Raw genomic sequence first — 16,085 nt, 5'->3', positions numbered from 1 at the left:
TATTACTAAACATGTTTCATTTTCTGTAGATTAATGCATTTTGAAAACTGCCAAGCGTAACAGTAGAAGAGACAGTGATTGGCCAATATATTCGTCATGCCACTCAAATCTCATGTATGAATGATTTGAATGTGCTCTGCGCTTTTGTAAAGGTAGCTCCATGTGTTAGGTAGCTGGCTTGGCTGGCGTTCAGGCCTTTGGGCCTGTGGCTCTGGCTTCAGCACTAATCCACTCCTGCTGGTTTCTGGCTGGATGATCGCTCTCTCCTGAGTGGGGGAATGAGGGTGTGTGGTGCCAGAACATTAATGAACAAAGATGTCAGTCCCACTTTTGAGACCTGAATATCTGATGCTTAAAGGAAACGCCAGTGTTTTTTAAACTAATGTCTGTCTGTCACATCTGTAGCATATGGTTGATTATCACAGACAACATTAGACTTGTTTAGTGCTACTTAAAAAAACAAAAGGCAATGAATAGTTGGTGAAATCCATCAGTAAGCGTTTATATGAAATACATATTTTTGCGGAACACTTTCATGAATTCTTTAGTTGAAGGAATTTGTAAAATAAGCTGTAAATCTATATGATGTGCAGTATTATGTTGATGTACTAGTATAGTAGAGTGGTCAGAGTTTTTATACTCTACTTGATTGTGCATGGGGCCCATAATATGGAAAATGGAATCTTCCTTATGTTTGTGAAATAAAGAGATTGATGTAACATCTAACCACTGTTACATTTTCAAAATTGTGCCATTAATTTCTCAGTCCTTACGGTTCGTATATGGAAACTAAGCTGCAAAATCAGCCTGACTTCAATTCACTGTTTTTGTGGTGTCATAGAAACCAACTCATTTACATACATTCACCAATTCAGCCTACAGCAGTTTAGCTCCACCCACTGATATTGAAGTTATGAGGAGTCTTTCAGCCCTGATTGCTTTTTGAATGAGTCACAATACAGGGCAGCCAATCAGAACAGAGGCCATTTGCATACATCAGTCTTAAAGGCACCATAAGAAAAACAGCTTGTTTAATTCTAATGGATAAAGAGAGGTATAAATAATCATGTATAGATGAATTATGACTGCTTTTGGTAAATAAATCCACACATACTTTAAGTGGAGCTCTCGCTATAAAGCGAATGTAACTGGAATTTTCCTGTGTTGCTTCAGTTGAATAAAACTTGATAAAAACATACCCAGACCCGTTTTTATAATCGAGGATAAGATATTCTCTCATGTCTGTCTCGTCTTATGACTTGTATTGTTAAAGATCTTGTAACGGTTTTGTTTTTGGTTTATATAGTCATGTATATGCCAGATGTTTCGAGTCAACAGGTTTTCAGTTCTTTCCTAAATGCAAGAAAATGTGTTGAAACTATTGTCCACAGTAATTAATGAGATAATAGCAGACAGTTAAAAATGCTGTAATATTTCTTTAATATGCTGCCCCTGAATCTCTCTCTCTCTGTGTCTTAGGACCACATCCCTGTGCCGTATCAGCCTGACTCCAGCAGCAACCCCTCCTCCACCACCTCCTCTACCCCTTCATCCCCTGCTCCTCCCCTCCCTCCCAGTGCGACTCCACCCTCCCCACTCCATCCCTCTCCTCAGAACATCCGACAGCCCAAGCAGCCCAACCTAACAGGTATGTGCAGAAACCACTACGCAAATGCATGTACAATAAGTCCTGTAGCCTATGTTTACATTACAGGGTTGGATGGGTACAAATTGTTTTTTTGCCATAATGTGACCCAAATCTGATTTTTTCAGTGACATGTGAATAGAAAAAACTTCCTGTCGTCGTCTTCTTGTCATTTTTTTCAAAATTAGATTTGAACTGCTTTCATATGTGGTCCTAGAATGGATACATATCTTAATACGTAGCCATGCAACCTTAAAAAGAACTCCAGGGTCATCCAGGGTCACATGTGGATCACAATGATAATGGTATGAACGCTCAAAAAGGTGTGTGTGCAGGTCCTTTCAGGGCACAGACCTGTTCACACTACTGAGACACATGGGTCGCTTACAGTATAGAATATTTAATTCTAAGGAATAAAGAGGTATAAATGATTATGTATAAATGAATTATGACTGCTTTTGGTACATAAATCCACGCAAACCTATAAGTGGAGCCTGGGGGGGTGGGATTAAATACAGAATGACAGAATTCATCGGTAAGGCCTGTAATGTGAACATAGCCTTAGCTGTAATGCATCTTCTGGATTGGCCAGTACAATGTGAATATAAATGAAATAACATTTCACATTATAACAACAAGCTTTATTCTGGTAGCACCAAAATCTCTGCGCAGTTCAGTTGTTGAGATATATAAACAAGGTAATTCAGAGAGTCTTGAAGTTTTTTCCCATTTAAGATAATAAGAAATATCTTGAGCCAACCTCTTTCTGTCTCTCCTTCTCTTTCTCTCCCAGCATCTCATTACTACAAATACAAGCAGCAGTTCATCTTCCCTGGTAAGTGCATCATAATTGGACGTTACCTCTACCCATAATGCAATGTGACAGGCCAAGGACAACTCTTTTGATGCAATTTTTCACCGTCTTTTCTCTGAGGCGCAGTGCCATGCCTCCCCCCCACTGCCCCTTCTTCTCCTTTCTAAACCGGCATGGCCGTGCTGCCTAATGATGGGCCTTGTAAAGGCCAGTCTGTTGGTCCTTCTAAACAAACAAAGGCTCGCGAGTGGCTCAGTGGGATACCCTTAGTGGTAGAAAAGCCTTTTGATGAACATGCAGAAAGCAGAAAGGACATGATGGAAGGCTTACTTGTGGTGGAAGGGCAGCATGGGCTCTGATATCTCAACATTCACTGACCTGGGTACGTTTGTACCTACACACAATCGTATGTCAGCATCTCTGTTCTGCTGAGAATGAAACCCCACACATGGAAGTCTCTTTCCAGTGAAGTTCGGGGTAGAAGGGGGCTGATAAATTGGGCTACAGTCGAGCTACAGACTGTGATTGCAAATATGTGGTGGGTGTTCTGATAAAATGGCAAATGAGTGTACATGCAGTCATACGTAGAAGTTGGTCAAATGACGTGTTCTGTTGATTGTCTAAGTGAAAATAACACGTCCAAAACATTTATTTAAATTTTCTGCCAACTTTTTGTGCATAATTTCTATTTACTTGCTAAACACATTGAAAAAAAGAAAACATACAATATCAATATATTATATATACATACTATATATATATATATATATATATATATATATATATATATATATATATATATATATATATATATATATATATATATACTATATATTGTACATCTATATTTCAATATTTAATAACATTGTCCATTTTATCAGCTCCACTTACTATATAGGTGCACTTTATAGTTCTACAATTACAGACTGTAGTCCATCTGTTTCTCTGCACACTTTGTTAGCCCTGTTCTTCAGTGGTCAGGACCCCCATGGACCCTCACAAGGCAGGTACTATTTGGGTGGTGGATCATTCTCAGCACTGCAGTAACATTGACGTGGTGGTGGTGTGTTAGTGTGTGTTGTGCTGGTACGAGTGGATCAGACACAGCAGTGCTGCTGTGTGTATGCTGTGTGTGTGTGTGTGTGTGTGTGTGTACATATTTAAATCTGCTACATAAATAAAGATGATTTGACTTGACCTTACATATATAAACAAAACATAAAAATACGAACAGCATCATACAACAAGCACACATATTGCTTTTAGCAGTTGCAGTTCAACAATCCTGAAATCTGGGGCTCCAGCCCACCCAGTACTTCCCACTTTCCCTGCCATAAACTGTGCACAGGACTGCCTACCGACTGCATGTTTGTGAGGTGTTGGGTTTAAAAGACGGAGTCAACAAGCTCAAGACAACAGAGAAAATGAAAGATCAGTGGCACAAAGAGAGAAAGTCATGCTAGTGAATCAAATTCATTCCCACCAAAACATTCTACAGGCGTGTTATTTTACTTCAGCTAAGAAAATGGAATTGCATGGACCGCGAGTGTACATTGTGGCTCCATCACAGCACATTTTGCGCTGCATCTTCTCTACTACATGCATCTGATTCTGAGAGATTAAATAATGTTATTCTACTGAAAAACATTATTTCATGCAATGATGGCTGCTGCCGCTGTTAACAGAAATCTGTCAACACGCTTTTGAGACACAACCGCAAATTTATGCCTGGCTTTGAAAGGCAAAAACAGGCCGCAGCTAGTTGTAAAATGTTAGTAAACCGATCAGAATTTGAAATACCAGCCCTCACATCTGATATCTCCACCCATTTTCTATGCAATCCTCCCACATTTTGCATTTGCATATACATGAGGGAGAGAGACACAATTTGCAGTTTTCCATAAGCACAGCCCATAACCTGCACGTTTAGGCTTGTGTGCCAGTTTCCCACATAAGATGTGGGCATAATGCGTCCCATTTGCATATGAAAATGGCACAAGAGGTTAAATATATCAAGCCTAGTGCGCTTGGCCAGTTTGCCATCATATCATTTGTAACAAATCCAATATCAACCAGACAGCAGCTAATAAAGTCAGTGTTTAATTTGTAATGATTTTATTGTCTGTATGTGTATGTAGATGTGGCCCCAGAGGTTCCCAGTAGAGCTCCTCAGGTTATCCTACATCCTGTGCTGTCAGAGCCTGGGTAAGTATGTGCACATGTTAGAAAGAGAGTTGGGGTGTTTATGGTGACACTATACTAAACTAACACTTGTGATCAGGCTGTTTCAAAATCTTCTTCTATAGCTAATGCGTAATTGCTTATTCTGAATTGTTTACATATTCCACAGCATCATCTGCTCTTTAGGTCAGTTCTTCACAAATTAACTTACATAGTAGTTTCTTGGCAAAAGTCAGTATGTTTTTCAACATCAGAAAACAAACATTTAACACTCCATCTTTCCCTTTTTGCAGCTTCCATTCTTTTTTGGTGAACTTGCTTTCAATTCTTCAGTGTAATTAGAGATTTTTCACCTGCAAACTTCAGTCTTAGAGAGAAAGGTCTGACTGAAGAGCCCCTTCAACCAGTGGCTGGTCTGCTCATTTGTAACGTCTCTAATGTAAACAGCGACTGTTTGTGCTGGTTGTATGTGTAGTCATGCATATTACCATTCAGGAAGGGATATCGATGCCAGTGTATGAATCAATCATTGGTAACCAGTTAAACCGTAAGCCAAACCAATTTACAAAACCATCAGAAACCAACAGATACGCTTAATGGTTTCTGTGGATTTTTTCAACTGGGACGTGTTCAAAAACTAAAGTGTGTGTTTAGCCTAAAGCTTAATATTATCCTCAGTTTATGCTGCTTAAGGTAAAGTTTTGTTCCTGCACATGTAATGTAAGGGTACACATAAAGCCCTATGTTAAGGTTAAGTTAATTGAGCTATATTTCTACTTAACCCATTAGTTTAACCAGGCCATAGAAGCTGTAGTGTAGTATTAACCCTGTGAATCTCTATATGCGTTCAAACTAGTTTGTTTTAGCCCAAATCTTAAAATATAAGCTTAGCACAGCGCAAATGTTTTACAAATTTATTGGAAACTCACATAAATGACTGAAATGTTGATTAGTCTAAAACTTGCTAAAGAAAAAAACAAAACAAGTGTCGGCACATGTGCTGAATACTACTGGCTTGAAACTGCTGGGGTGAAACTGTGCCTCTGCGGCTCTGCAGACTGGTATTATTGGTCTTAGAAGTTGGTTGCACTTTCTGCTTCTCACAATCCAAATAATCCCAAATACAAAGGTTCATCAGTCCATGAAACCTTACTGTACATGTCAGACGGCCACTTTAGGTGTTCTGCTGCAAATTTTCTTCATTTTTCTGTGAGTGGAGCTCAAATTTCTCCTCTCGTTTAAAGATGATATAAACTTTTAAGTTCTGTTTGTCTGATGGGGACAGTTTCGGTGCTCAGGTCTTACACAGTTGTTGGGAGTTAGGAATCCAATTTTCTCTGTATCTTTTAGTAATTTTTTGAGCTCTTTTCAATTCTTTCAACATTCCCCTTCCTTATGCAAGTGATCTTACATCTGATCTCCGCAGAAACATCTCCTGGAAGTATGAATGTTAATGGCCGTTTTGACTGGAAATTACAGTAAACAAGGGTAGTCTCTGACTTTTGTACTGTAAGTCTGAAGGTTAATAACTGACTAATAGGCCTAGTTTTCAAAGCAGTAAACCGGTGTATGAGAATTTAGCATATTGTTTTTGTGTTCAATGCATTACATAAACAAAATGTGTAAATATTGTGTGAAAATAGGCGAAAGATTATTCGAAAACAGCCGGGGCCTATTTCTGTAATCTTCCGGCCAGTATCCAGTTTTAGAGCCGGGGTCACTGCACGCACAGACATGACAGACACTTACATCACTGCTTGTGTCTATTTATGGGGGGCATGAACGTTTTGAAAATAAGCGAATTATTGGAGCAAAAATATTTCCGTCGCTAAAACTGAGACACGCGAGAAGACGCGAGGCGCACACTTTGGGCAAGCGCAGCGATGCCCTTCACTTCACGCTACAGTGATGATGCCAACCGGATCTGAGAGTGTTTGGGAGAAGTCAAAGGCCCATAAAAGTCAACGTCTCCTTGCATTAACGGAAGTCAAATGAATGCTACCATACAAACTGTATTTCTATGCTACATGTGGACTGAGTCAACCTCGGTCTGTATTCGATTTGTTTAGCATTATGCCCCATTTTCTTGAATAGGACAACTTTGTCACAGTCCACATGTTTATGCTGACATTGCTGCACAAAATAAATATCTAACCAAAGCAATCTAAGGGCAGAGTGACGGAGCGTCTCTGTTTCTTGATGAAAGTGGAGCAGCCGCGGTTTGTGATGAGATGCACGCCTCACTACAGACCCAACAAGCGCACGCTCCTTTGATTTAATTAGCGGCAAAAGCCCCCTCTTGACTGCTCTCACTGGTGAGGCCTCCTAGGTCTCTGGGCCCTCAATGCGCAAGGCTATGGGTTAATGACCAGCCCTCTGCCTGCTTAGCAGGGTGTGCAGTCATTATCTGCTAGGCTCTGTCTCCACTGGCTGCTGGAGGAATGTGTTGCTCTGTTCAAACCACAGACAAGAGAGTGAGTCATTGAGAGCCAACAGTCCGAAGTTTCGAGCGTGGAGCTAATGACCAAGCGAATGGTTATAGAACATTGATCCCCTTTCACATAAGGGCTTACTTTTACTTTAATCTTTGAACCAGGTTTGAGGTTAAGACTACCAGCATGTACTTTATTGGCAAAAGTTTGCAGTCACTTTCCCTATAAAATTTAAATATTATTAACTAGCAGTATTTTTAGATTATTATATTAGATATTTCAGGAATTTGGTTAAAAAAGAAAATGTATTCTTAACAAAATCTATTTTCTTGAATTTTATTCATGCCATTAGCATTGATTTCCACTAGATTACAGCTTCTCAATTCTACATTAATGCGCTTGGCAGACAAGCTCATTCAGAGTGTCATACAGTTTCTAATCGTTACAAAGAAAAGCTAATGTAGCATTAGGTGTCTTGCCCAAGGACTCTTATTGGTGCTGCATGGTGTGCTTACCTGAGTGGGGATTCAAACCCTGTTCTATGCTACTCTGCACATTATACAAAACATTATACAGGCTCTGTTTATCATTCTGGACACATTTCCCATTTTTTATTCACAGGTTTCTATTTATTTATAATTAGTATCATGCGAAGCGCACTGGACTAACATTTCAGAGTCATTTTGTACATTTATCTGAAAACTGAACTGGTTTTATGTTCTGGTTGTATGATCTCAGTTTGCACATACATATCAACATCCAGGTTTAAATGAGTGTTAAATTATAATTATACATTATTCATTATTGCTGTAACAAAATGGTAACTTTACAGGGGAAGGAAAATTAACGTAGTTAATGTAACAAGATGTTATTCCAGGAAATTTTGGACCCTTTCTATTGGTCCATTGAATACAAGCTTGCAATCATGTTGCTTAGTAGTAGATGTTGGCAGAATCCTAGTAAGCCAGCCGTGACATTAAGGTCCAGCCTGAAAACCACTGTCTGTTTTGTGAAACAATAGAATATGAGGTGACATTGCATAATGAGCCATGCATTATATCTATAAACATGCAAGGCAGCATAGGGAGTTTTGGTTAAACTTTTCTAAAATGTTTGCTGTTACAACTATAAAAAATAAATAATACAACTATAAAATAAATTGGAAACCTTTTGTACAGACACAAAATAAGTGACATAGTAATGAAATTGGTTTTTCAGTGTTATATTTGTCTGATAAGCTTTATATTACACTGATGAAAACATCTTTGAAGTGTAGCATCTGTTCAGTGATGTAACTGATTTTCCTCTCTTTCTTTATTCTAACAGTAACAAAGGCAACCCCCTGCTGCAGATCGAGGTTGAACCTACTTCAGATGTGAGTCATGCTTATGCTGTAGCACACATGTGACTGAAAAAATGAGCTCATTTGTCACATACAATTGATATACTTTCCTTTAAGCACTAAACTGTGTGTGTGTGTGTGTGTGTGTGTGTGGAGGAAATAATACTGTGGCGTCTTTTTGTTTAGCTGAGTGTCATCAGCATAGTAATGGAAATTTATACCGTAAGTGTGAGCATATAGAGGGAAAATAATAATGGGCCCAGGACCAACCCTTGTGGAACCTCGCATTTTACTTTGGCAAGCTCAGCAAATTCATTATTTACACCAGCAAACTGATAGTGATTGGTCAAATAGGATCTAAACTAGGAGACAGAGTGAGTCTGTTAACTCATTTTCAGTCATGTCTGCAGTATCAAATAGAAGCACACGGATAGTGATGCATCTGTTGTCAGATGACAACAGTAAATCACTGGCAATTCTTGGTAATGCTGTTTCAGTGCTGCGATGGGGTCTAAATCTAGGTTGAAATACTTCATGGATACATCATGTTACATGCTGATTGATCAGTGCATTCATAACTGAAAAGTTGGTTTTTGCCAAAAGTGCTTCTTTAGTTTTGCAGTAGAGCTACAAAGCCAACACGTCAAGCAAGCTTTGTTTCACTGCAGTAGTACAAAACTGTAGTTTCAGCATTTGCTGACTTTAGCTACCTCTGAAGTCTCGCTTCATGGAATAATTTCAGCCTGTTCTCTCTTTCTTGATCAGAATGAGGAGGGGAATGATGAAGCGGGGGATTCGGCCGACGAGTTCGAGGAGATGAACCTGTCCCTGCTGTCGGCGCGCAACTTCCCCCGCAAAGCCAGCCAGACCAGCATCTTCCTGCAGGAGTGGGACATCCCCTTCGAGCAGCTGGAGATCGGAGAGCTGATAGGCAAGGGCCGCTTTGGGCAGGTGTACCACGGCCGCTGGCACGGAGAGGTGGCCATCCGCCTCATTGACATCGAGCGGGACAATGAGGACCAGCTGAAGGCCTTTAAGCGGGAGGTGATGGCGTACCGGAACACACGGCACGAGAACGTGGTGCTGTTCATGGGCGCCTGCATGAGCCCTCCGCACCTGGCCATCATCACCAGGTGAGACATCATCTTTACTCTACACATCTAGTCAGTGCCCACTGGTGTTCTCATTTTGGTGCTGTTTTCATGTTGAACGTATCTGTTTCTTAAAGCTGCTTATTGTCATTGTCAGACCAAAACTTAGAATAATTAGCAGAATAGTAACTTTGTAGGAGAAGGAATGAACATTTCTTAAACTACAATGGAAGTTAATATAACAAGATTTTGTTTCAGTTCATTCTGAACAGGTAATTCTGTTGTTCCGTTCGTCATTATATTTTCACACGAGCAGTCGGTCAAATTATGTCAAAAAATTAAACTTTTTTTAAATTATAATACATTTTTGCCACTCAGCACAAGGAAGAACATAACCTTTAAAAATAAAAATGGCAAAAAGGGTTCTTTGTGCGATGCGATAGAAGAACCATTTCCCTAAAGGGCCTTTTAGTGAAATGAAGGTACCATTTTAAAATTTAACTAATCTCCACATAATGTAAAGGTTCTTGGGAGAACCGTTATTTTGGTAAAGAACTTTTATATCATGTGAAGTTTCTTTAGCCTAATTCCATTTTACCCATCCCCCATACCACTCAGCCCTTACCTCTCTGTTTTGCGTGTTCACATCTAGGGGTAGGGTGTCTTGATTTTTGCTGAGATGGAGGGTTAGGGCGAAGTGTTAGGGGTGCGTGGCCCTCCAAACGGAGGTTTTTCAGAGGTGCACTCTAAACTGAGTGTTATGAGAATGGGTCAAAACCGCCAAGATGGCTGCACAAGCAACCAAAGAAACCCACAAATATGAGAATTTTCTCTGTTAAAAAATTACAATAACCATTGTATTATCTAACTTTAATGTCATTTTAATGTATTATGGTAGTTTTCTTCATAGCAATAATAAAAAAAGTGCTAGTAGTATGATGATGTCTCGGTAGCTAGCTAGGTGAATTTCCCGTTCCACCTTAAATGGTCCATTTAAGATGGAATGGGAAAATTCGAACAAGAAGCCAGTTCTTCCGTTCTTTGAAGGCATGTGAGTTCTTAAATGTAATTAAAGCCCAGCAGTGAGGAGCTGAACTTCCCTCCTCTGCTGTCACTGCAGACTGGCAGGGTCGCCTACAGAGCACCACTAGTAGCCTGTTGAAGTAATCTTTTTTATTTGAGGGTCCCATTTCATAGGGGAAGATTTCAACCACTACCCCTTTTAACTCAGTCACAAGGGGCAAGGTGCCACTCAAAAACAAGGGGTAGGGGTAAAAATAAGAAATGGGATCGGGCCTTTGAAACCTAAATATGCTTTTTAGGTAGGCAAACATGTTTTTTCTGTGGCATCACGTTGGGGCATCTGTTTCAGGAATGTAGAAGGCAGAAGTTCTAGTTTCAGTTTTTTCACTGACAAGCAATAACGGTTGACATATTGACCTGTTCCATTGACTGTTTACTTCAGATACACGCAATTTGTAAAATGCTGATGTCATTCTTTGACCATCCCCTCCAACCCCACTTCCCTCTCCAGCCCTTTTGACAGTAAACAAGGAGTTCTGTCGAAAAGAGTGTGAAAAGGGTAACGATGTATAGAAACATCAGCAGCATCTTTGCACTCAGCAGGCAGCCTGGCCTGCATCTCCGCTGACACCTGTTAGCTTTTAGAAGTGTGTGGGTGGGTCAAGAAGCAGTTTAGAGCTAATAAAGGAATTGTTTGATTTTAAATCGAGTTGTGTTGCACCACTTCATTTTAGTCATGGATTAACAAATCTGCAATTAAAGCCTTAATCTGTGATTCATTTTTATTGTCCACTATGATGGATTCAGCAGTATAAATAAACAGCAACAATCTTACTCTCGATGCTAATCATTATCTATACTTTTTTCTTCTCTTTTAAGTGAAAACTATCATATGGACACAAAACCAGCTCGCAGTGAAGGAGTTTAGACATTTAAACAGTGTACCGTTATAAGGCCTAGGCTAAGTCTCAGGCGGAGCCATTTAGCCAGCACTGAGAAAAATGTTTAAATTATGTACAAAACCTGCTGGTGAAATATTTTAAATACAAATGCTCTGAGCCCAGTTTCCCAAAAGCATCTTAGTGTTAAGATCATCTTAACTGATAGAGAGAGTGTTCGCTGTGATGCTCAGGCTGCCATTTACGATTCGTCTTTGTGCTAAGATGCTTTTGAGAAACCCAGCCCTGTATGTTACTCTATATATTGCAGTTTTACAATTAATGCTCCATAAATACTCAAATCTAAAGCATAAGACTGAATATTATTTGACTAGCCTTTTAACCAGTTAGCCTGTTGACTATCTGCCAAGCTGTTCGTCTTAATAGCAAGATCAACCAACTTATCCCTAAACAAAGTTTAAATTCGAGTTTAAAGTAATGAAGCTACTGGATTAAATTTAACCTAGGTTTACTGTAAAACTAAGCCAGGAACTGTTAATCTGAATATATAGATAAACCTAAACTATAGATAATAAGTTAATTAAGCTTAATCTCTGCTGGTGCTGTAGATTTATTAGTGTTATATTATTGATTACAGAATTAGCAATGAATTAAAAATTACATTTGATTTATATTCTGTATCCTCTGCATACTTTGTTAGCCCAATTTTACCCTGTTCTTCAGTGGTCAGGACCCCCATGGACCCTCACAGAGCAGGTACTATTTGGGTGGTGAATCATTCTCAGCCCTGCAGTAACACTGACGTGGTGGTGGTGGTGGTGGTGTGTTAGTGTGTGTTGCGCTGGTCTGAGTGGATCAGACACAGCAGTGCTGCTGGAGTTTTTAAACACCTCAGTGTCACTGCTGGGCTGAGAATAGTCCACCAACCAAAAATATCCAGCCAGCAGCGTCCTGTGGGCAGCGTCCTGTGACCACTGATGAAGGACTAGAGGATGACCAACACAAACTGTGAAGCAGCAGATGAGCTATCGTCTCTGACTTTACATCTACAAGGTGGACAGACAAGGTAGGAGTGTCTAATAGAGTGGACAGTGAGTGGACACATTGTTTAAAAACTCCAGCAGCACTGCTGTGTCTGATCCACTCATACCAGCACAACACACACTAACACACCACCACCACATCAGTGTCACTGCAGTGCTGTTACTGCTGTGAGGGTCCATGGGGGTCCTGACCACTGAAGAACAGGGTACAAGGGGGCTAACAAAGTATGCAGAGAAACAGATGGACTACAGTCTGTAACTGCAGAACTACAAAGAGCTCCTATATAGTAAGTGGAGCTGATAAAATGGACAATGAGCGTAGAAACAAGGACATAATGTTATGCCTGATCGGTGTAAGTGAGAAATAATATCACATTGTAATAAAAACTACAATGTGATTGTGTTGTTACTGGTGACTTCTAAAGCTTCTAATGGTGCTGCACACTGATGTGCTAACTAGGGTTTCATGTTTCTTCTGTGCCAAAAGATTGACTGGGAGATATTCAAGAGCGCTGCTATACTAGTGTACATAAAACTATAAATGCACCAGAGAAAGTGTGTTTTTGTTTGTATCTGGCTTGTCAGTGGAAATGTTTATACAATAATACCAATTTACACACTTTTCCTCTTGTGACCGGGTCACTCCAAAGACCACTCGAAGCGCGCTGAAGTGCTTCAAAACAGCAATGAACAGTTGCATTGCTGCAAATCCAGGACTGTAGCAAATTAAAGCAAATAGCTGTGTAATCTTTGTTTAGCTGTTTTGTAGCAAGAGCTGTTTTCACTGTACCTGAAAAAAGGTCAAAAGTTGTAATTGTTCAATTTAAAGCACTTAACCAGGAGCCGTGGTCCTAAAAGGGCCAAATTGAGCTGGAATTGAGAGAAATGGACTCGGCCTGGCTATAAGCATGCAAGGAACATAAATATTGATTGTTTGTCTTTGCGTTGCCATGAGTGACTGTTTATTGATTGGTTTTCATATTGCGTGGAATAATTGTGTGGCCTTTCATCAGAAAAGCAAACAAGCAGCTCTTCCATGTACAGCATAATTATACAGGGAAGGTCCAAGCCAGAGGTTGTTTAAGTGAGTCGTGTTGACATTAGTAGCACTTGAAAATAGTGCAGAGGTGATTCACCTACATTTTCATACAGAAAGGGCAGTAGTGGACTGACCTCAGGAGAAAGTGTGTAGAGTAATGAACATCATTAACTGGATGTTTACCTGTAGTTTTAACCTCACCCATATTTGGGGAGGACCTGTGTCAGTAGAGGTCCAGAGAGGTGCTCTGAGAATCGTTGCTAAAAAAATCAATTGGAGGTGCTAGTAACTACTTCTAGGATTCAGGCCAGGTTTGGGCCAGATTTTCATCATCATCATCATTATCTTGAGTTTTTTTTTTTAATGATTTGTGTTTTTTTTTAATGTGCTGGATATAGTTTTGTTTGAAGATATAATTATGTAAGTATTAAATGTGCAGTGTCTTTGGCCCAGATTCATAAAGGTTGGTGGTAACAGTGCACCATCACTCAAAATGTGCGACGCAATAAATAAGAGTTGTTCATAAAGCTTAATATTTATAAAGCTATTCAGTGTCTCTTTAATGCTGTGTTATTTTTTACATTCTAGGCAAGAGCCAATCAGAATAAATATGCAAATGAGTTAATACATATTCATATTACTAAAGATGAATAAAAATGAATTGACAAAAAATGTATTACAGCATTTTAAAATTCCACTTTCAATTGTAGGAATTATGTTTTAGTACATAGGATTTAATTTCTCAATCAAATAATTCAATAATATTTTTATAGTTTTTAGTACAATTAAAATTAAATTAACATGCTGAGATTCTGATTACTATGGCACACCATTTTAGCTTTAATTCCTATTTTTTGATTTTTTTCATTTTTAAATATTAAGTATTGACTATTAAAAATTCTCTTTTTCCTTGTAAGAAATTATTACTAGTAAAATCATTTTCACACGTCTAAATTGTGAATTCCTTGTAAAATCCATTGCAAATAAAAAAAAAAACCTACTATTAAAAGCTAAAACGTCTTGCAATAAAATCATTTCAAACATAAGTAGAACCTCAACATGTGAATGTACTCTTCACTTATTTGGATTCCAACTTCCAAACCCACTTACCACACACAGGACGGGGATTTACCAAACATGGTATTTGATGCAAGAAAAGGAGGCTGTTAAATCAGTTAAATCTGTCTATCTGAATGATTTAGCAGTACCAGTCGCACCTGGTTGGGTCAGGACTCAAAGATATGGATATGGGTTGGGCTTAGGCTTCATGTTTGTGCAGACCTGTAATGCAATTATCAAAAAAAATGGACAAAAGTATGTTGTATAGCTCATACAGTAGTAACAGCCATCTTGCGTGTTGAATCTTGTTTGTACATTTTTATGGCTCATATTGTCATGCAGGGTCAGAAACACATTTCAGCATGCAGTTTGCACAGTGCTAACTGGTGGAGTTTAAGCTTCCATTACTTGTTAGCTATACTAGCCTCAGAGCTCCACTGTGAAACTACAGAAGCAAACACCAGGCAAAACATGTTTTGACTGCTTGACTACATTTGGGAAAAGGGGAGAAATTGTGTTAATCAGATTTTTTACCAAATGATCACTTCAGAGCTCTCACCCTAATGAATATGGATTTCAGCAGGGTGAGAACAGGCCTAGGGTCAGACCCAGACAGCAGCGTCAGGTGGCACAGTGGGCGCTGCCTCTATTCCCTCCACCCTGCAGGGGTGAAGCCTGGAGCCTCTGCATTAGAGTCACACTGAGCAAATCCAGAACAGCTCAAGCTGAGTTCTAGACTAGTGCCCAACAGACAAAGTCCTACATTGTTAAGGTGAAACTGAGGCTGCCAAAAGAGTCAGTCCTCTCAGTCCAGGCATTTGAGAATCAGGTTTTTGTGACTCGGTTCCATGTGGAGGTGGCATGCATATGCCCCGTGAGATATTCTGCTGAATACCTCACATGGTGGAAGATGTGAAGAGTTCATAAGCAAAAACAGATATCTTTTTTTTTTTGCGCATTCCAGGTAACATCAATCAACCTGCAGTTGGGTTGTTTTGATTAAGTAAAAATAACTCAACAAAACACAGGTAACTTTCAAAATTAAACTTCATTAAAATGATTTACTTTTTTGGCAAAAGCAGATCCAATGTTAAACAAAGCCATGCAAAGGATACAAGTTAAGTGCAATATCTAGCTTTTTTTAACATAAAACAAGCAGGTAAAGTGCTGAAAATTGCAACAGAAAGGCCATTAATGTGCAATATTAAACATCTATAAGATCATACTTTGGAAAATCTTAAGGCTGAGTCTCAAATGGCTCACTGCTCCCTACATAGTGCACTTTGTGAGTTATGAAATGTTACTTTTACACCCAAATATCGCACTTTATCTCCAGTATGGAATTGTGCACACAGCTGAATCCCAAATGGTTCTTTGTTAGACATACTGTCGAAGCGTCCAAACCGCGACCCAAACCAGGGAACCAGCCGTATGTCTGAAGAATTGAAGTTTATTCTTGTGTGCAGGTACCAGACACCTAGCCAGCCCATAAAACAATGGACTGACGCAGTTTTATA

At 39.4% G+C, this 16,085-nt stretch overlaps 1 protein-coding gene across 2 annotated transcripts in view; it reads left to right on the top strand.

Moving 5' to 3' along the window:
• Positions 1–16,085, top strand: part of ksr2 (kinase suppressor of ras 2) — a 164,920-nt gene that overhangs the window by 115,397 nt on the left and 33,438 nt on the right. For both annotated transcript variants that reach the window (XM_036598989.1, XM_036598988.1), the window contains exons 12-16: positions 1,480–1,648; positions 2,439–2,480; positions 4,598–4,664; positions 8,399–8,447; positions 9,180–9,547. In XM_036598989.1, coding sequence (XP_036454882.1) covers positions 1,480–1,648; positions 2,439–2,480; positions 4,598–4,664; positions 8,399–8,447; positions 9,180–9,547 — 695 coding nt within the window. The remainder of the gene's footprint in view (positions 1–1,479; positions 1,649–2,438; positions 2,481–4,597; positions 4,665–8,398; positions 8,448–9,179; positions 9,548–16,085) is intronic.

This window comes from Colossoma macropomum, unplaced genomic scaffold (genome assembly GCF_904425465.1).
Source record: "Colossoma macropomum unplaced genomic scaffold, Colossoma_macropomum, whole genome shotgun sequence".
NCBI classification, from domain to species: Eukaryota; Metazoa; Chordata; class Actinopteri; order Characiformes; family Serrasalmidae; genus Colossoma; species Colossoma macropomum.
Note: the sequence above shows the minus strand (reverse complement) of the source record. Positions and strands in the feature narration are given on the sequence as shown.